This window comes from Egretta garzetta, unplaced genomic scaffold (genome assembly GCF_000687185.1).
Source record: "Egretta garzetta isolate BGI_Z169 unplaced genomic scaffold, ASM68718v1 scaffold14, whole genome shotgun sequence".
Taxonomy (NCBI): Eukaryota; Metazoa; Chordata; class Aves; order Pelecaniformes; family Ardeidae; genus Egretta; species Egretta garzetta.
In genome coordinates, this window is record NW_009259588.1 from 5,057,452 (window position 1) to 5,078,032 (window position 20,581).

Genomic DNA, 20,581 nt, shown 5'->3' on the forward strand with positions numbered 1-20,581 from the left:
ATCCTCCTTGGCCGCCGGCTCCTCCGGGCCGCTACCCATCGTCGTCGCTTTCCCCGGCCTCCGGCTCGCAAGTTAGGACCTAGGGGACAGGTGGCGAGTCGGTGGCTGAAAAGTCTTGAACGGCGGTGGAAGGTGCTGTTGTGCACGAGTATCTTTCTCGGGGCAGCATGGAGATACCCTCTCCCGGCCGAAAATAGCCCCGATTTAAGGCTTCCCAAAGGTGGATCCCAGTACTCTTTTTGGTTTTTTTCTCTAAGCAAGTTGTCCTCACGGATCTGCCTGCTGAAAAGCCAAAAAGTCTCTTACGTTCCTATCTCCTTCTGCTCCCATTGAAAGGGGGAGGAAAGACAGCATGTAGTACTTCTCTTGGTTTTTCACTTGTGCGGACAAGCAAAATTCAGAGAGTAATATCGTGAAAAAGTCGGATTATTTTTCTGTCAAATGAAGTACTGGTAGTAATACCCTGAAAGAGATTCCCACCCACACCCCCCCATGATTTAGCAAAGAGTAGTAAAGTTTCTTTTTCCCCTGACTGTTGGTAATATAACTCGTGTTTTCTGTCATTTGGAGCGCTGCTGGTTTCTGGCACCTGCTGCTATTGCATATAAGCAGTTGATTTCATTGTTGTTTATTGAATCTGACCTCTTGCAGATAATATTGGCTTTAATATCGGAAAAAGGAAATGGTTAATCATGTGATATTTTTTCCACACGGGCTTATACAGCTGATGCTGTGTTTTGTTCCAGATCCGTAAACAGTGAAAAATTTTGAAAGCTAGAATTTTTCTAAAATGAACAGGTTCCTTTGCTAGATAGACATTCCCTGTCAGTAGGAAAACGATACTTGCCAAAGTGAGATATTTTAAAGTTAATGTTTAAGCCACTTCAGATGCTAAGAAAAGACTGATCTTAAACATGCTATGTATGAAGCATTTATTCTGTTTTTTTAATCTGCAGGTCTACAACAAACAAAAAGCATTTTCAAGTCCTAAGATGTCACAGCTATTTGAATTCTGTTAATTTTTTTCTAAATTGCTCCTATTATTTTTTTTTCCTGTTCCCATTTCCCCTCTAAATATGTAGCTTTTTTAACTTATTAGGAAACTTGCATGCATAGTTAACCGTGGTCAGAAATAACTATTTTATTTATAATATGGTGCACTAAAATAGTGATATCTTAAAACAATACAGTTCTTAGTAGATAACGGTATCAGCTGCTTTGAGTGAGTGTTTCTGAACACTTCACAAAGGAGGCTTGAAGACTTGTGTGTGGAAAGAATTGATAACCTCTTAAATTGTCTTAACCAGGCTAGTTGCAGGATAGATGGCAACTCCTGAAAAATTTTGTGTGTTGTGTGTATGCAGAATACTTTTGTGTCTTAAAGACTGTGAACAATCACAGTGTGAGCACTATGACATTACTTCTGCTGTACAAGATTTTTTTTTTAAAAAGCAAGATTCCTGTATTTTTCATGTATAATGCTATATTGACGATGGTTTCCCTGACTGCTTTTTACAGAACCGTACACCATGTCTTCTGTTGTTTCATCAAAAGAAGATACAATGTCATCTGAAAAAGCAGATGAGAAACAACCTGAAACTGAAAACAAAGCTGAGGAAAGTGATGAAGATGAAGAAGAGGAAGAGGAGGAGGAGGAAGAAAAGGGTACGTGTTTTTCCACTGAATAAGTTGTCCTTTAAAAAATGCCAAGCTTATTGAATGCAGTCTCCTGTGATCTCGACTAATTGTACAATTATTGTTTAAGAGATTCCATGGCACGTCTATCTCATGGGTCATAAATTGCTTCCCAGTAGACTATAACAGGCAACACTAGAAACAGCGGTACTGACGTTCCTCAGGAAAGACTGAAGGAATTGCCAGCATCCTGGATTCCTATGCCAGGGTGGTGGCCATTGTTGTATAAACTACTAGATGATCATAAGAGGTAGTGTCCTTTATCAAATTATTTGTATAAAAATGCACATCCAGAAAAGAATTCTTTTTTTTTTGCCAGTAACACTCTGAAGTGATCCATGTTTTCAAAAGAGAAAAACTTGAAAAATCTGTGCAGTAGCTTTGGAAACAATACAGATGTCTTTGGTTAGCTACTGTGGATTAATTTACTGGGTACCAAAATTTAATTGTATTGGAGGGGGGTATTCCAGTTGACTAATTTTGTCAATAAAAATCGTGGTAGTATAGGATGAGCAAGCAAGGCAAGTTTTGTGTTATGGCATGTAATCAAAGAGGGTAGTCAAAGAATACAAGAAGTGATGAAGTAACTACTATGTAAAAATATTAATTTCCATCATGAAATCTCTAGGCACTTGTTTTGCAAATGAAAGCATCCATGGAAATAGAGCTGCAGTATGGCGCAGTGAAAACCAAGTCACTGATGATCTTGGATTCTTAAAAGAGCTGAAGTTTGTCTTTAGGAAAAGTAGTAGAAAGAAAAAGAGATTATGCTGTTTGGGAAACTAGAGTAATTAGAATTAGATTTTTAGAAATAGCTTTTTCTTGTGTACATACAAGTATGTTTTGCTGTTTTCATCAGATACATACCCCGTTTTGTTCCTGCAGATTTTGAAGCTGCTTTCACATGTTAAAGCCAGGATAGCCCATATGTTTACTGCTAAGGATAGTTTGATTTGAGGTCAAGTATTTTAATATGAAAAGTTTAGGACAAGCTTTTTCTCCTGATATAGTATCGTTAAAGTAGTGATGTGCAATGTATACATAAAACAACCTAAATTTATTCCTTACTAAGAAGTACAAGAATGACTGGGAATAGTATTCTTGTAGTATTTGTGACACTTGTATTGTGCCCTGCAGAGTGCCGCACTGTGTAGCCTTGTGAGGTGTTGTACAGTCCCACTGTACTTGTGCTTCTGCCTCTCCTGCTAATACGTATGGGCCCTCTAGTCCAGTAGTGGGAAGAGAAAGTGTCTGCAGCCATGCTGGAGCCTCCTTTTGCCCACCTGATGGTAGTGTTGTACCCAAGAGGGCTAAAGTGGAGCTGTGCATGTAGGGGCTGGGGCATCCCAGAAGGAGACTATGCAAACAATGTCAGTTCTGTACCTCAGAAAGGCAGCGAAGGGAGAGAAGGATGGGCTTCTGAAAATGCGTAGTGCTGCAGTCTGCATCGTGGGGTGAAGTTCCCTTTAGGAAATGCCTGGTCTTGTCTTCAAGGCTAAGTTGGATGCAGGATTGTGGTTGAGAACTAGAGACTCCAATATACAGCTCCATAGAATCCCATTGGCCTATTAGCCAGAGGTTTGGAAGTGTCATAGTACCTGGTTATATCATTATCGGTTTTGGTTTGCCATTTCAAAGATTCAGCGTTGTATTGCCTGTCACTACAGTCAAATCTGCTCATGTGAGGAAAAATACTGTGTTTAAGGAAGGTGTCTTTTGCAGAAAAGAGTCTCATTGTTGAAGGAAAAAGGGAGAAAAAAAAGGTAGACCGACTAACCATGCAAGTGTCCTCGTTGCAAAAGGAACCTTTTACAATTACACCAGGTAAGCTTTTGTCCTCTCACATAAGAATTGAGAGTATTGGGAATGATAATGAAACCTGTTAAAAGATCAGATTATTAACGAGTAGATGAGACCTGTCTTAAGAGTAGTGATCCATTTTAAAATAGTATAAGGCTATTATAATTATATGAAAGCCCTCTTTTATTCTGTAGCATCAACATAAACCATAAAAGTTTTATATAAATGTTTAAACTCGCCTGGAATGGGATCTTCATTACCTAGCCACTTCTAACAAAGGCAGGAGGAGCTAGAATAAAAAGAAATGCCAAGTCTGTACCCTGGTCTAGGTGGTATCAGGTAAAGAAGATAGAGACTGTCAGGATGCCTAATTGATGGGAAAAGGCCTGCTTAATATTTGACCCATTATAATGTCTGATGCTCTTCTCAAATAACTTTTTCGCTTTTTTTAAAAAACAGTAGCTATTTGAATTTATAAATACATAGGTAAAAATGAATGTGATTAATTGCATAATTGATTTTAACTGTTTCAGGAAAAGGACAAAAACTCTGTGAAATTGAAAGGATACAATTCTTTCTGAGTAAAAAGAAGACAGATGAACTTAGGAACCTGCATAAACTCCTCTACAACAGGCCAGGCACTGTAAGAACTTAAAATCCATCTTGTATATCTACTAGATCTCATGCATAGTGAAAATGTTTGTAGTATAGTTTTTATACATTTGCATGTATGGATCTGTCATTCTTTAAAAACTGCTTAGAAAATGAATATTGCAGGACCAGCTGAGCAAGCCTGTAATTTTTCTAACTCCTGTAAACTACTCTCCCTATAATAATCCTATGGAAAGGTGTACTGAATTGCAAGTTTACTTGAATATAGATTTATTTTTTTTGGGGGGGGGGGGGGGGGGGGGGAGGGCTGGTTTACCTTATGAAGTTGGAAATAATTTATGGTTCACATGCTAAAAGCTGCTGACATGCAGATTACAGTCAAAATACTCCATGTAGTTATTTTGCTCAACATAGCTTTTTCTTAGTACTTCTATTTCTTTTATGTTTGAAACCTGTTAGTGGGTTTCAGTACATTGTTACCTAGTCATTTTCTCCTTTAGTTTGCACAAAGAGTAAAAAGTAAAACTAAATTATATGTAAAATCTTAATAGTGATATAGTCTAAGACAATTAAAATATTAGTTAAAAACTGACATGCTTGCTTGTGTATTTAAGGATGAAACTTAAAGAAAATATAATAGCAAATCTTTCTTGGAGCTGTCACCCTTCCCTCTGGCACCACTTACTTGGTTGCAATTCCATTCCCCTTTGCTCTATTCTCCAATATTTAGTCTTTTGGACATAAACTTGTTGGAGAGTCTGGCTGGATTGCTGCAGCATCCCAGTGGTTTGAGTCCAATGATATGAGAATATATTTATTTGCTTCAAAATACATTCAGTTTGGAAATAGTATGGTTTCATCCAGAACTGTATTTAATCAGAATTTTTGGGAGCTCAGAATGCTGTTCTATGAAGTGAAGATCAGATGTTGTCTTGTATGCACATTCTGTATGCGCTTTGAATCATAATTAACATTTTAATAAAACATACCAATACCATCTGCACATTTTCTTTAGGTGCTGGGCAAAGATATTTACCTTTGGAAAAGGAGCTTAGCTTTGGTAAAATTATAAGCTAAAGGAGAAACACCAGGAACAAAATTTGTAGAACTATTGAAAGTGAGTTCAAATTATTCTTGATAGTGTTACAAAGATCTCAGGAGGATAAAAGATTTGGGGAAGCTTTTTAACTTATTTTTTTGTAAAAGAAGATGGAGTGAAAACAAAGAACTTTAATATATTAGGGATGTTGATGGGAGCATTTTTCCCATTATAAGGGCTGTTGCAATGAAAGTCCAACCCTGTTCAGACTGCAGGTGTAATGGTAGAAGTTGTAAATTGGATGGTATGTAAATGCAAAAATTGGTCATGCTAAAGAAGAGGTTCAAAAGTACAATCAGAGTCCTATGTAATACTTCAGAAAAGCATATAAAGCAAATCTGCTTTAGCAGATTATATAGTAAAAATAAAATGCACTATTCTGTATGGTACATTACATGGTACAAAGCACATAACAGGCTTCATATGATAATAGTTGTGGAAACCTGCAAATAACCCCACAGTATGTTCTAAACAAGCTTGAAATGGAATGTGATTTTTTTTTTTTTTTTTTTAAATTACTTGCAATGGAAAGTAATCTCTGTGTTCTGTTCTAGGTTGCTTCCCTGAAGAAGAACGTGGGTCAGTTCAGCGGGTTCCCATTTGAAAAAGGAAGTGACCAATACAAAAAGAAGGAAGAAATGTTAAAAAAGTAATGATCTCTATTGCTACATAACATATCTTGACTCATGCTATACACTCCTTTTTATTTACAAAATTTTACTTCAGATTAAATTTAAACTTTAAGCTGAGTGACTGTTTCCTAGAGCTCTATGATCTGTTTCTGAGCTCATTTTGATCACACAAACTGATCTCTTAAGACAACTTGAAATGTATTAAAAAGAGTTAAATTGCGAACATTTTATTCACAATTCCTACAGTCCTGGCTTTAACTGTTGCTTGCAAATGTGCAGATTCTTCTGCAAAGAGAGAAGACGACTCGTTCCCCAGGGCAAGCATAGTGTTGTGAATACATTGTGCTCTATTCACGGTGCAAATTTGCATCCTTCTATGCCTCAAAGCCTTCTTCCTTCAGAATCAAGGCCATTTCTGCTTATTGTATATTAAACATACAGCCTTATTCCTAGAATTCCTGTAGCAGCTAGTCTTAACAAATCTTTTTTTTTTTCTTTCTTTCTATTTTTTTTCTTTCTTTTTTACTGTCTCCCCACATAAGCTGCTTCTCTAGTAACAGGAGAAGCTGCTGCAGCTTCGTTTTGATTGGACTGGAAGGATTTAAAGATGCGCTTGCATATTTGTGCAGCTAGTTGTAACAAATGAAAGAACCGATAACTTCTACGGGATTGATTCTAAATTGTTTTTTTGTGTCAGTTTGCTGATAGTGGGAAGGCTTCCAGAATTTGTAATTTGCAAATCTTCCTTCCTCACATATTCAGTTTTCTAGGAACAGGGTTTGTCAAATACATGTGAATCTACAAGACAAACTCTGTCTCAGGATGGGAGTTTTGGCTCTTTCCCACAGCTTTAATTGGATAATACTTCCCCTTATCTGCAAAAGGTCACAAAATATTTTTCCACATTTTTTCCATATTTTCCATATGAAAGAACTGCTAGTTAAGTTTTGTTACCCTTCAGTCTTCAGCAAATATTCTGAAAACTTGGTTGCGTTATCGCTCTGATATCAAACTACTGAGCCCTTTGTGCTTGTGATACTGTGGTAAGTTCTGTTGCTCTTCGTAGCTATGTATGAAACACTGCTGATTAGATTATTAATTTATTCTGACTACGTGGTTAATTTCTGCCCACACTGTACGCTTGCATGTCATCATGTTTGAACAGCATTGAACAATATGAACAAAGGACAAAATTTATTTTGCAGAATCTTACTGTTCAGGTTATAAACTGAAAAGAATGAGGGTTGAGGTTGCTGTGTGCATTTGAGTTCTTGGATTTTGTAAGTCAGAACTACTTGCTGTGGAAGTAGTACGTTATGTTTGCTGTTATCTGCAGATGTACCTTCAAAGCATTAAAAATATGAAAATATTTGGGAGGCTATATTAATTAAAATACAAGGACAAATGCCATGTGTAATACAAGTCATAAGGAATTTTAGTTAAAGCAGCAATAGAACCATAAAAATCCTAAATTCAGTATACAAGGTCTTGAAAAGTTTGAAACAGAAACTTCAATGTTATACAGTTTTTAAATCTGTTAACAAGTTAAGTGTTTTTAACTCTATAGTATTACTGTCTTTTAAAATGTAAGAGATTGACTTCTGATTCTGCAGGAATAGCTTGCAAGTATTCAATGTATCCCCAAAAGCTAAACAGGAAGGCTTTTCCGCATGTTAAGATTGCACAAACTTTTTATAACCCTGTCTAGAAACATGATTGAAAGATTTGACTTAATCATTGGAAGGATGGTCGATGAACCATCATTCCTTTGAGGCAGGGAGATACACCAGACAAGTTAAGATTTCCTCTTCTCCTGCCCTAAAACATGGGAGAACAAAATTGTTCTGCCTCCTTAAAAGTCTGTGAACTTAAATGGACAGTCTGAAATTAAATGCTACTTTAAAGAAGTTGCAGGCCACCATGAAATAGTTGCACTGATCTTTTAAATAAACAATGAAAAATAAGTTTCCTTTGACTTTGATTACCAGAAATAGCTATTAAACTTGTGAAAAATGGTCAAATAATGAAACCCACCTTTTGGGCAGCATTGTACAAAATGAGCAAACAGGAAAGCATAAGCATTTGAAGGGAGGTAATAGGTAGAATAAGTAGGGGGGAGAGTGATGGGTTTTTTGTTTTGGTTGGTGGTTTTTGGTTTTTGTTTTTTGTTTTTTTTTTTTTAAATCTCACTAAGCTTGCATTCTGATGTCATACCCTCACAGGATTTGACTCTTTCTTTCCACTTTTTTTCAATACCGGTGGGACAAATGATAAAGTGGGACAATTGGTTCGAGATCCTGTTGGAGTAAAGGGGGTGGATGTCAGAGTTTCTCTTAACCTTGTATCTTCATCAGAACTACTTCTGTAAAGGGGTAAGGAACCAGAGAAAACAAGGGGAGAGCCCCTGCCCCATTAGTGTTCAAGTCTTGTACCCACTAAATTTATTCTCCAAGACTAATTCTTTCCAATGTGGTAGATTAGGAGAGATTCTGAGGAAGATCTTTTTACTAAGACTTTATAATCTTTTTAATATATCCTACTTTACACACACAATGATTTGGGAATTTTGGTTTATTTTGCTTTATGTAATATGGTGGTGGTTCTTTGCTTAACTATAGCTAAGACTGGAAATGTAGTTAAGTGTATATATTCATGTCTATTGTTAGGTTGCAGACACAAACCAGATAGCTTCTAGCAGTCAAATGTTGACCGATTGTTTTGGATGTGATACTGAATCTTTTTTTCTTTTTTTTTTTTCCTCTCCAGATTTAGAAATGCAATGTTGAAAAGTATCTGTGAAGTTCTCGACTTGGAAAGATCAGGAGTTAATAGTGAGCTGGTGACCAGAATCTTAAACTTCTTAATGCACCCAAAATCTTCAGGCAAGGTGAGATGCAGGTTGTTATGCTTGCTTTTATAGCTCTGTTCTGATGAAAAATGCAGCTGCCTCTATTCCTTATTATTTGCTTGTTACCAGTGGTGATACAGTTACTGTTCTAACTTCCTGAAGTTGCAATGGCTTCTGGAAAGAGAGTAGCTCTTCTCCTGCAGGCATCCATAATGGGGTGAGAACTTAGAAAGAAACCATATGCTTACATGTAAGTGCACCCGTTACATTCCTGTGCACTAACAATGCCTATGTTGTCAACACATGAAGTTAATTAGAAAATAGAGATATCCATACCCAAATACCATAAATAGCTTCTGCTTTGTGGATGAATGGGGAGGAATAGACATATGTAAGCAGGAAAGAAAAAGGGAAAAAAAGATACAGAGAAAGGAAATAAAACATGAAAGGACAGGAAAATAAGCAGTCAGATGTTGCCTCAGTATGCGACAAGTTGACAAGTGTATGTGGTCACATTTGGTCACACAAAATGGATTTTGTTGTAAGGCTAGGAAAACTTGCTTTCACTAGTATATGCTAGTGTACTAGATTCAGCTGCCAAGGCTACTAAAATCTATTCTTAATTTCAGTTTTTAATCTAAAAGCAACACTTAAATAGTTAGACTGTTGCTCAAGAAATTAAATTTATTCCCAGCAAACACTGGTAAGTGATGTGAACAAGGCGTATGCACGCTGCCTTAAGGACACTGGTACTGAGTGACAACAAAATGCAGCATTGCATAAGACATGGCTGAATTCCTGCCTTTAAGTCTTCTGAAGAGTTGTCAGCTAATTTGTTACCAGAAGAAAAAGCTTGCTTTTATCGACTAGGAGGGCATAGGTAGGTGAAAGGTTCCTTTCAGATTGTTCTGTCTTGCTTCCCTTCCCTAACCACCAACCTTTGAAGATTTGTTTGGGTTTTTAGCTTAAAACTGAAATTTCATTTTACTCTGCTCCATCTCTGTAATGAATTTCTGCTTACAGTGGAAATGTTACAAAATTAAGTGTACTACATAAAATCATCCTGATTTTTGTTATCAAGGCTTAGAAACCTCTAAATTTGTTTACTGTTCTGTCATGTAATTTGAAGAAGTTTATATTTTTAAAATTCACTTTTGTATTCCTACTGGATAACACACATCCCTGTCTCTTAGCCATTGCCAAAGTCGAAAAAAACACCAAGCAAAGGTGGCAAAAAAGAGCGCAGTAGCACTGGAACAACAAGAAAAGCAAAACGCACCAAGTGCCCAGAGATCTTGTCAGATGAATCCAGTAGTGAAGAAGATGAAAAGAAGGAAAAGGATGACTCTTCAGAAGAAAAAGAGAGTGAAGATGAGGTAATGAGGTTTTCTGTGTGTTTTTCAACACAGTGCTAAAAACATTTGTCACTATGTGGTTGTTATCGATAGATAATTCTTGGAATGTGCAGAGTTGGGCGTAAGTGATGTTTAACTGAATGAATGGTATGAAAGAAATGGGAACACATCTGCAATTTATAAGATATTTTTATAATTTTAGTGCATTAAAGTTAGTGAATCAATAAGATGAGGCGAAGGTTTTGATTCTTGGATGTATATCTGCACTTTATAAAACTATTTGCTATATATTTCATTTTGGGGAACCCAGGATTTCAAACATAATTGATTGCATTTCTTGTATCATCTTGTAATGAATTTATTAATGTAATTTCATAAAAATTCCCAATATCTATCTATCTTTTTTTCTGTGTAGGGTTTGATTGGACTTGATGATCTTAAAGGTCTTTTCCAACCTAAACGATTCTATGATTCTGTGATACCTAGGACACAGCTTTTAATTCAGGAGAGGTCCCTGACCTGCCTGGCTGTATTGTTTTTTGGATCTTGGTTCCATATTTTTCCTGAATTTTATGTCCTAATCTATCTTTCAGGGTTCTGTGTTTTAGGGTCTCTTTTAGGGTTCTTGGATCACAAATATAAAGTGAGCAACGTAGTAAGCAGCCTTACAAAGATCCCTGGAATCTCCAAAGAATGCTCTTCTCACTGTATTTCTGTTCTTCTGTTTTCTTTGAAACTTCTTTTAGCCTTGCAGAGTAAGAGAGAAATGAGATTAATTTTGTATTTAAATGCAAAATACCTTTCCCTGTGCATTCCCTTTCAGTCCTGTACTTTGTCACAGAATAGACAAAGTACATGGAGAGCCAGTACAAGTGTACAGCTAATTGGTATACAAAGTGTACACTGATTTGTCCATATGCCTGAAGCCTGGGAAAAAAGAAATTAAAAGGAGCTACAATATCTTCTTTTGATTTAGATGGGACTGTCTTTTTAGCCCTAATCAGAGCCCTGCAACAAACAGCAATTAGTTGACTGTTTGTGTCCAAGGAAATTGTTTATGTAAGCTATGGAACAGCTATGGCTGTAATGTAAGACCATTAGTTACTTGGGTTACATTCTGTCTGTTGCAGTGGAAGTGTGACAGAGGCTGTTAAGTAAATAGCCTGAGCTATAGAAAATAGTAACAAAAATCTTTTGTTGACAGGCCAATTTATGTAACTTTAGCAGTTTATTTTGTCACTGTCATTTTGATAGGTGTTGGTTTAAATTTTAAAATGTGGTTCAAGGAAATTCCCTATGCCTCCATGAAACAAACTTAATTCGTAGTTTGCCTTAAAACCCTACAAATGGCAAATTGACAGAGTGTGGAAATACTAAAAGTTAATTTTATATTTGTTTATCTCTTCAGCAATACAGTCTTCCTACTGCAAGGAGGGGAATATTGCTTTCAGAGGCAGGAGTTGTCTTTTAGAAAACTCTTCAAGAACTCAGTTATTAAAAAAAACCAAAGAAAAAAACCCCAACAAACAAACATATATGTCTGCCAGGCAATAGCTGAGTAGACTGAAGTCTTCAGAAACTGAAGTTGACTTGCATGGAGTAAAAGCTTAATTGTTACAAAAACACTAGTATGTCAAAATAGTTTGAATATAGGAAGTGGTGAAATGGGATATGTCTGCATTTGTACAGCTTTAAGATTGCAACATTTAAAAAAAAAAAAAAAAAAGATAAGGTTTATGACGCCCTTTAACATACTGCAGGTAGAAAGATGTAGGCAGCATATCTGCTTTGCTGCCCCAGCTGCATTGGAATTTTAGGCATGGAATAGCTGGGATAGATTGTAGTCAGAGTTGCATATCTCTCTTGATTTCTTCTCTTTCTTTAAACAATACAAACAAAAAAAAATCTTACAGTTACCTGGAAGCAAAAGATATCTTGAAATATTTTTGTGTGCTGGAGGAGCACAATTTTATAAAAAAAATGAAATGTGAGTGCTAGATTTAACTTCTGACTTTGTAGTTGGTGGTGGAGCTTTAGCAGAAACTCAAAAGCTGAAAGTTAGAAACTACAAACATTTCTTTAGAAATGGGGTGATCCTTGAGTGTGTTTTCTGAATTTCAGGAGTGAAAGTCTTTGTCCTTCATTTAATACTGCAGAGCGACTGCAACTATAACTGACCAAGCCAACATAAATAAATGCAATCTGGTTTATTAAATATCACTTTCATGAGTTGCACCAGATAAGTCATACAAACTAATCTTAATTGTTTAGATGTGATAGTTTGCTCAGTTGACGACACTGTCATTTTAAATATAAATTAGGATTATGAATTTAGTAACTACTGTTAGTTAGTTTTGGTTTATGATGTTCTTTCTCTGAAGGATGGTTTGTTTCTGGTCAGTGTTGCATGTTTGTTTCTGTGAGGAAATTTTCAGCCCTGTCGGAATACTACCTAATGATTTTGTTTGTTAAACACACATTTAATTCATGCCAAAAATGCAGTGCATTGATATGTGTATACTGTATGTATTTATGTTCCCAATTTCTTCTGTTGATGTTAACTTAATGCAATAATTTTTCGGGTTTACTAGTCACAATAATTGGAAATAATGGATTAGCTAATGTAGTTCTCATGTAGGGCAAAAAGAAATAGCTATGTGTAGTCTTAGAGAGCTATAGTATCTAGAAGTAATTGAATACAACATACCATGTCCTTTTTTAAAGGAACATCTTGAAAGTTATTTTATAAGCTAATTATAAGTAATTATGAACGGGAAGTTGTAGCACAACCAAACTACTAGTATCATCAAAAAGTTCTAACTGCTTGTACTTCACATGGACTCTTAAGCTCAATGTGAAATTTAAAATAATGTAGGAGTACTCTTTGTGGACACATTCCCCCTATGGTGTAGGGGTAGAAATTGCTAGTGAAATATAGTAATTAAATTTGCTGATTTAGTTTGTATAGACAGAAAGCCTAATTTTCATTGTGGAACGGATTGTTAGGGTAGAAACCATTATTTAAATGTTGTTTTTCTCCCTTATAGCCCCCTAGAAAAGCATCTAAAAGAGAAAAATCTAAAAAGGTGACTTCCAAAACCAAGAAAGCTGTGAAGGGTGCGAATGTCAAGAAGGCAGATAGCAGCACTACTAAAAAAAATCAGAACAGTTCTAGAAAAGGTAAATGCTTTAAATCTTCCATCATATGTTGTCTTGTAGCTTAACTGGGTTGCTTATTAGAAAGCATTTTGCACCTCATTGTGAAAGCAAATAGAATTTGGTGAATTGTTGGCTTGCTACTTGATGTTTCTTTCCTTGCAACAGTAATTAAAACAGTTCTTGGTTTGGGTATACTTTACGTAAGTTTTATTGTATACGCATATATACTTTTTATTTGCACATAAACTAAAAGTATCAGCCTAGTTCTCCCTTCTGTTGGAAGAACATTGGCAAAATTCTGTTGGTGCCTTTATAGTGACTTCACATGGATCTTGTCATTGATCCAGTAGTATATATCCCACTGTGTATGTGTCTTGTTTAGCAGTTTGATGTGCTTTTTGTTAACAGAGATAGGGGCTCTACATATGTCTTGTTGCTATTGGTTTTCTCATATCTGATCATCTGCATAAAAGGTGAATATATATATACATCGAGTTCCTTAATACCTGGGTAAAGATTGCAGCAGTGCAGGTGGTTTCTTTCTAAGCAGCTTTGCAGAAAAGGACCTGGGTAGGGGCAGATGGTTCTTGTAGACGTGAGTTGAACCCAGTTTGGCAGTGTGCCCTTGGAGTAGCAGTATTAAACACCAGCCAGGCAGGTTGGCAGCAAAGTCTTGTGGCTTTTTTTTTTTTTATTTTAATTGGTTGGAAACAGAAGTGCTGAGGTACCAACAGGCTGACTCCTGTTCTTACCTCTGCCATCAGAGTGGTTCCAAAGAATGTTTATCAATATGGTCATAGGCGCTTTATATATATAAATATAAATGCTCTTTTGTTGGTCTTGGGAAGGCTTTCTTTTAAGGATTGTATCCCTTCATTCCATTAAGAATGTGTTCATCATATCAATTATTCTATGGTCTATTTTTATTTTGCCAGGTTTTTTAAGTATATGTTCATATATATTTTTCTTGACATATACAAAATCACCACAGGGACATATACAGTGAATTGAAAAATTTCTTAATTACAGAAGTAGTTTATGAGCTGCCAGCAGGTAAATTGCAATTAGGTGTTGGGGGAAGAAGAGCTTCACCGTGAGGGCAGTCGCACAGAAACAGGGCCTGGAGCAGCTGTGGAATCCCTGTTGTTGGAGGTGTTCAGAACTCAGCCTGGCAGGGCCCTGAGCAACCAGCTCCACCTTGACCCTGTTGCGAGTAAGGGCTTAAACCAGGTGATCTCCAGAGGTCCTTCTCCACGTTAAATTCTGTGGCACTCTGAGATAACACCCACATCTCTGTCACAACTGTAGTATGAGTTATTAATGCAGCATATATCCATATTGCAAAGATACTTCATTTAATGCCAACATCGGCATATATATGCTATAATAGCACACACATCAGTTCTGATAAATTACCCTGCTTGTCAGTTTATTAAGAAAAGGAATGGTTATGCTCTTAGGCATAGAATTAGGCTGAACTTCTTTCATAGCTTTATTTCTCAGCAGAGTAAACTTGCCTCTTCTGAAGTCGGTGTATTTTCAGATTGCCTGCTGGCAGTACTAATGTGGCTGACTGTGGTGTGTTTGGATGCTTTATTTTGTCATCAACATATATATGTGTGTTTAAAAAAGTTACATATGTGTTCTGCATATATCTTATGTAATAGGTGCATAATTTCTTCTTTACTCCTACTGCATTTCTGTTTTGAGTATATGTTTGCAGTACAAAAATCAAACCGTTAAGTAGGTCTTTCTGTAAGCTGATTATGTAGATTCTTTGGCATCTGCTCTGATTTTGTCTTGTTGGCAGCAGAGGAGCTGAGTGGATGTTGGAGTCACTCTGTCTAGGTTTTTTTGCTGCTCAAAAAGATTGTAGGAATGTCCCGTACCTCTTCACTTAACTTTCTTTATGATTCTCTTCATTTGGTTTCATGGTGTTTCTGATAGCATGTTCAGTAATACAGCTTTGCAAAATTACAAGATCCTAGTGGGCAGCGCTGCTGGGGAAAAAAAAAATCCAAACTCCTTTTTAACGCAAATAAGTAGGTTTTTTAGGGCCATAATATCTCGGGTTAGAATTGCTGTAATAAATCTTTTTTTAGTTTGATAGATTAATTTAATCTGTCCCATACTTTCTACACTACATATTTATTTGTAAACTGATAGTTCGTCAACAATTATGTGGATTCGTAAATAAATGTAGTAGTGATAGCATTGGCTTTGTTTTTACTGGGTGATGTGGCAAGATGTCTATTTTAAGGGAGAACATCTGCATCAGATGTTTGGGGGAAGTCTTGGTGGCTTCTGTTTTGGAGGAAGAAAGCAGACAAATTGAAAATCTTTTATGGCAAATCAAATTATTCTTCATATTTAGAAAGCGAGTCTGAGGATAGTTCAGATGATGAACCTTTAATTAAAAAGCTGAAGAAACCACCTACAGATGAAGAGCTTAAGGAAACTGTCAAGAACTTGTTGGCCAATGCAAACTTGGAGGAGGTCACAATGAAACAAATTTGCAAGGAGGTAAGCAAACATGATTTTGCAATCTTTTTAGGCAGAAGGTTGTCTGTGAACTGACTTTTGTCATGGTTTCAGAAATGGAAGCTTGCACTCTGCACAAAGTAGCTTTGCATCGATTTATTTACTTGCCAACAGCTGTAAGAAGGAGAGCTTTAGTCTTAAGATATGCAACACTCATACCAAACGCTTAGAAGGGAAATCTCCAAAGAAAAATTAGCTACATGGAAAGTAGCAGTATTACCTCCAAAACAACTGCCATATATTAAAGTGAAAATATTTGAGATGTTGAAATGGTGCAGCAGCTTGCTACTGTCAAAAAAGGGAGGGCTATGTCCCACTCTGTACATTTCTCCTGCTCACCTTGCTCTCATTCTTCATGTGTTCTCTTTATGAGTCTATTCAACTCTCATCTGTCAGCAAAAACTGAATATTTCTCGGCTGAGTTAGTGAGTTGAATCAGTTCACAAGGAATCAATGAATTCTCATGACAGGTGCCAGGGGACCATGTGTGGCTGGAAAAGGGAAAGGTGGGGGAAAGTGACCAAAACACAGACAATACTGTTACCCTGACATTTTCTACAGTCAGTTAACTTGCATGTTTGTTTTCCTGGTAGTTCCAAGAACTTGTCTTGAGAAAATTAAACTAAAGTTATTCTTATGAGAAAACTGTATGTTTATATTCTGTACAAACTCTTTGTCATGTTTATAGTCATTCTAGAAGTCTGAAATTTGGTATACTGAAATAAAATATTCTGCATTGGTTGTCAGTGTTGGCATCTGTTTTTTGTTTGTTTGGTCCTCTCCCACCCAGTTAACCAAAGAACAGTAGTAGAATAGCACTCAAATGTGTTGACTCTTCTATTAGTCACTTGATCACAATTTTACTTATTACCAAAACATAAATAAACCTTGGGATTTGATACTTGTTTAGCTCCCTACACTAATGCAGGGGTAACTGGCTACTTAGAGAGCATGTAAGACAAAGATTAGAGAATTCTTATTTGTTTGACATGGCAAGGCATTCCAAGTTGATGTAAAAAGTTTATAGTACTAGTTTATTCAGTGACCAAACACAAAAATTACATGTATTTAAACATTTATGTGGTCAAAATAAGGACAGGAAAATAAGCTTGTCACTGTCCATAATAAACAGAGGGTATTTTGGCAGTTGTAATACTAGAAGTACCACACCAATTTTTGCCCTAATTTCATTTAAGCTCCTTCTATTCGTACAATACATTGAATGAAAGTAATTTGAGGTTTGGGGGTTTTTTTACCCTTTTTTTTTTTTTTTTTTAGGTGTATGAAAACTATCCTAGTTATGATTTATCTGACAGGAAAGACTTCATTAAAAAAACAGTCAAAGAGGTAAAGACTTTATCATTTAGAAAACATTCTGGGTTGGGTCTTTTTTTCTTCAGTCTATTAGAAAGTGGCATGGTGTCCTGCTACACTAGTTTTAATAGTCTCCTATATAGTATTGGAAGTTTAGTGCTCTGATAAACCTGAACTCTGGCTCTGATTTTTTTTTTTTTTCTTTTGCATCCCTCTTTCAAAGGTAACTGCTTCAGACTCTGTTTTCTTAGCATGCCACTGCTACTCTTAGGAACTTCTTTGATAAGCAGAACTCAAATTAAAGCTGTTTTAACTTTTGATGACTTTTACTCTCTTAAAGCTATGCATTTGCTTTAAATTACAGCCTTGACTGCAAGGACCGCTATAGTTCATGCACTGACCACATACATTCGTAGGTAACAATGCATGAGGCTGTACAAGCTCTGCAGAGCTGCAAGCTTTGGCAGTGAGAGAGGGCAAAAGAGGATAGCTAGCTTTTCTCTGTATGTGCTTCTGGTAGCACAGTTATAATGTTGCCTTTGAGTCTGCTGCACTCAGGATTAGGCCTGATCCAATCTACTCATGACAAAGGGTTTATTGTCCAGTCTGTGGTTGGTAATTTGTAAGAAAATTTTCAAGATTAATTACTTTTGCCCAAAACCTAAAAATGGAACTACAGAAGTGAGGTTCACTTAGTGCAGTTAATAAAGTAACTTTTCTTTCTCCTGTGGCTTCATTTGCAGATGTTGATATGTGGCTATCTAGAAATAGTTATGTCTATGTGCTGTGCATACATGTGTCCCTATCAGCAAAGGCATAAGAGAGCAATTTGTCTGCTTGTAGGGATGTTCTTGGTTTTTTGTGATAGCAAAAGTAGTGTATTTTCTCGATAGTCTGATGCAAAAGGAGAGGCTGTATGTAACTGGATTGAGAGAAAGGAGAGAAAACTAATACACTTCTCATTTCAGTTGATTTCATGATCTGATTTGACTGTGGGAAATGAAGATTCCTGGTTTTATGTTCCCATGGATTTGAAGATCTGATAGGCACCAGCAAAAGGAATGTGTCTTACCCTTGTGGTATTTAGTCAGAGCTGATTCTGCTGATATAATGTTAAGAATGTTGATGTAAATTGCTTCGTGTATTTTTTTTTTTTTTGAAACAAAACAAAACTGCATTTGATGCAGTTTTTAGTTGGACATACTTAAGTTTCGTGCATGGCAATAAATGTTCCCTTTTTTATAGCTTTTGTACATTTTTGAATTGCTTTGTATAACTAGATTCATTAGAACCATTGTAGCTTTTTAGTGTGGATTACTAGCTTGCAGGAGATTTTAAAATCAAGAAAGATGAAAGCTGCTTATCTGCACATGTACATGCAGAGACTCGAATATTGCAGTATTGGTTATAAAGATATTTTGAATACATATCCATTCTGAAAATAACAAGAGTTAGTCACATGTTAATGTCTTTTATATTCTGATACACTCTACAGATGCAGAATTATTCTAAATCTAGATTACTGTCTTGCATGTGTAGGCACTGAGAGAACTGTCAAAGCATGGTAACTAATTGGCATATAGATGTTATTTTTGTACTTTTAAAAGGCTTTCTGTTGTGTATATAAAGTTATTTCAGATTTCTTTTGTGCAAATCAGTTTTTTAATCTTATCTTAGGATTCATGACATGAAATGTCAATATCCAGCAGAGAGGCTGTGATGAAAAGTAGTATGCAGAAGTTTCATGAAACTGCAAAAAAGTCGAGGTTCTACGATGTTTGTCCCATCCTACCTTGTACAGAAACTAAACTGTAGTTTTATACTTAAGCTTTTCAGCGTTTAACTTTGTACAAAAGACTACAGATACATTTGTTTCAATGGCTTGACATAGTGAATAAAATCCCTCCAAAGGCTATGGGAAAACTTCTAAAGTTCACTTTGCAAAAAGTCTTGTACTTCAGTGTCTTGACTTGATGGCCTAGCATCTCAGAAGTGGGTATCCAAGATGTACAGCTGGGAGGCTCGATAGCTTTAGAAGCCCACAGTGGGGCTTCTGAATCAGACGGCGCTGATGTGTGTTGTTAAGCTCTCTTCTGTACGGGAAAGCTCTTCTGAACCTGAGCCTTGGTGCCTCAATGTGAACAGTGGTACTTTTAAGCATGCAGTCTTGAACTTCAGCCTGCAGCTTTTTGGATCAAAGTGAAGTCTTTGCATAAATTTTTGTTGTTCAGGTTTCTGTTCTACATACACCTTGTTGTTAATATGGGAAGTCCTACACCTAAAATCATGAAACTAATCGTTGCCAAAGTGTGGGCTGCCATTAATGCAGTGAGCACGGAATCCCTCTGACTGTAGTATTGCTGGAAAGACAAAGCATATTTTTTTGAATTTTATTATTGTACAGTTGAGAAATAAGGGTTCATAAATGATCTAAATTCTGGAAATGTTCAGCCAGTTAGACTATTAATCTTCACACACTTCTTGAATTTCTTTGCGTGTAATCATTTATAATAAGGCTGAATGTAATGGGGGGTTTTTTGTATTCAATAAATGTCTTTCACAAAAATGTAAATCAATTTTGATGATCTAACATTTGCTTAAATGTATAGTAAAAAAAAATTATACAGAAACAAGGTTGTTGTCTTTATCTCATCTGGTAGAAACTAATCAAGCCTGATTTAGAAGGCTTCTCTGCATTAAAGATACTATTGCTGAAATGTATGTCCTTGTACCAGGGTAAGATTTTTTTTTTGTCTTCTGTGAGGTTGGTTTGGTTTTGGTTTTGGTTTTATTTTCTGTGAAGTATCTTAGCATAAAGAACACTTCTTAATTTGAAATCAAAACCATCAAAAGTTTCCAAGTCCCGCTTAAAAGCAGTAAGATATGTGTGTCAAGTTTTCGTGAGTTTTTGGATGGATTTTCTACAAATACTTGAACTGCCTTATGATTTTTACGTAAATATACAAGTCAGTTTTAATTATGTGAGTCAGGAAGTGTTTTTAAGATGAGTGACTCCCAAGTATAAACATTTTTTTTTATAGTCTAAATTCTAATGAAAACTTACAAAAGGATAGTATACTTCTATTTATTGTGTATATGCATTACTTGGCACTTTGGAATTGCGCAGATGGAATGGAAATGAACTCTACATCCTTCAAATACTTTGTTTAAATATCTTGACTACAACTCAATGTAGTCTTCAACAGAGAAGAAATGTCTGAGCTGTTTCACTGCTAATCCATACCAGTCTGGCTGCATCTGATACAAGATTCCAGTTTATTCTACAATGGAGGGAAAGGCTGAAAGACAACACTAAAAGGTAAATAAGATGTCGTGCTTATCCTGATGCTATTGGATTAAAAACACAGCTGATCTGGGCTCTAATTCCTGTACAGAGATGCTCATAAAGGGTAGAAACTGGCTAACTAGATAAAAGGTAACTGAATAAAGTGTTCAGGCATATACCTTCCAGATGCTTAAGACTATGTCCTGACCATTGTATTCTAGAAAAATAGTCCTAATGTCT

At 36.1% G+C, this 20,581-nt stretch overlaps 1 protein-coding gene across 2 annotated transcripts; it reads left to right on the forward strand.

The window, feature by feature from the left end:
* The first annotated feature begins 66 nt into the window (after positions 1 to 66).
* On the forward strand, positions 67 to 19,606 carry DEK (DEK proto-oncogene). 2 transcript variants are annotated; one of them, XM_009637936.2, is made up of 11 exons: positions 67 to 132; positions 1,519 to 1,665; positions 3,418 to 3,519; positions 4,029 to 4,138; positions 5,761 to 5,855; positions 8,605 to 8,725; positions 9,880 to 10,062; positions 13,089 to 13,221; positions 15,575 to 15,723; positions 17,020 to 17,088; positions 18,024 to 19,606. In XM_009637936.2, the coding sequence occupies exons 2-11, from the start codon at positions 1,530 to 1,532 to the stop codon at positions 18,033 to 18,035; spliced, it is 1,110 nt and encodes a 369-aa protein (XP_009636231.1). In that variant the 5' UTR covers positions 67 to 132; positions 1,519 to 1,529; the 3' UTR covers positions 18,036 to 19,606. The 2 variants fall into 2 exon arrangements, with proteins under 2 accessions (XP_009636231.1, XP_035749359.1); XM_035893466.1 differs by lacking the exon at positions 17,020 to 17,088.
* Positions 19,607 to 20,581: the final 975 nt, after the last annotated feature.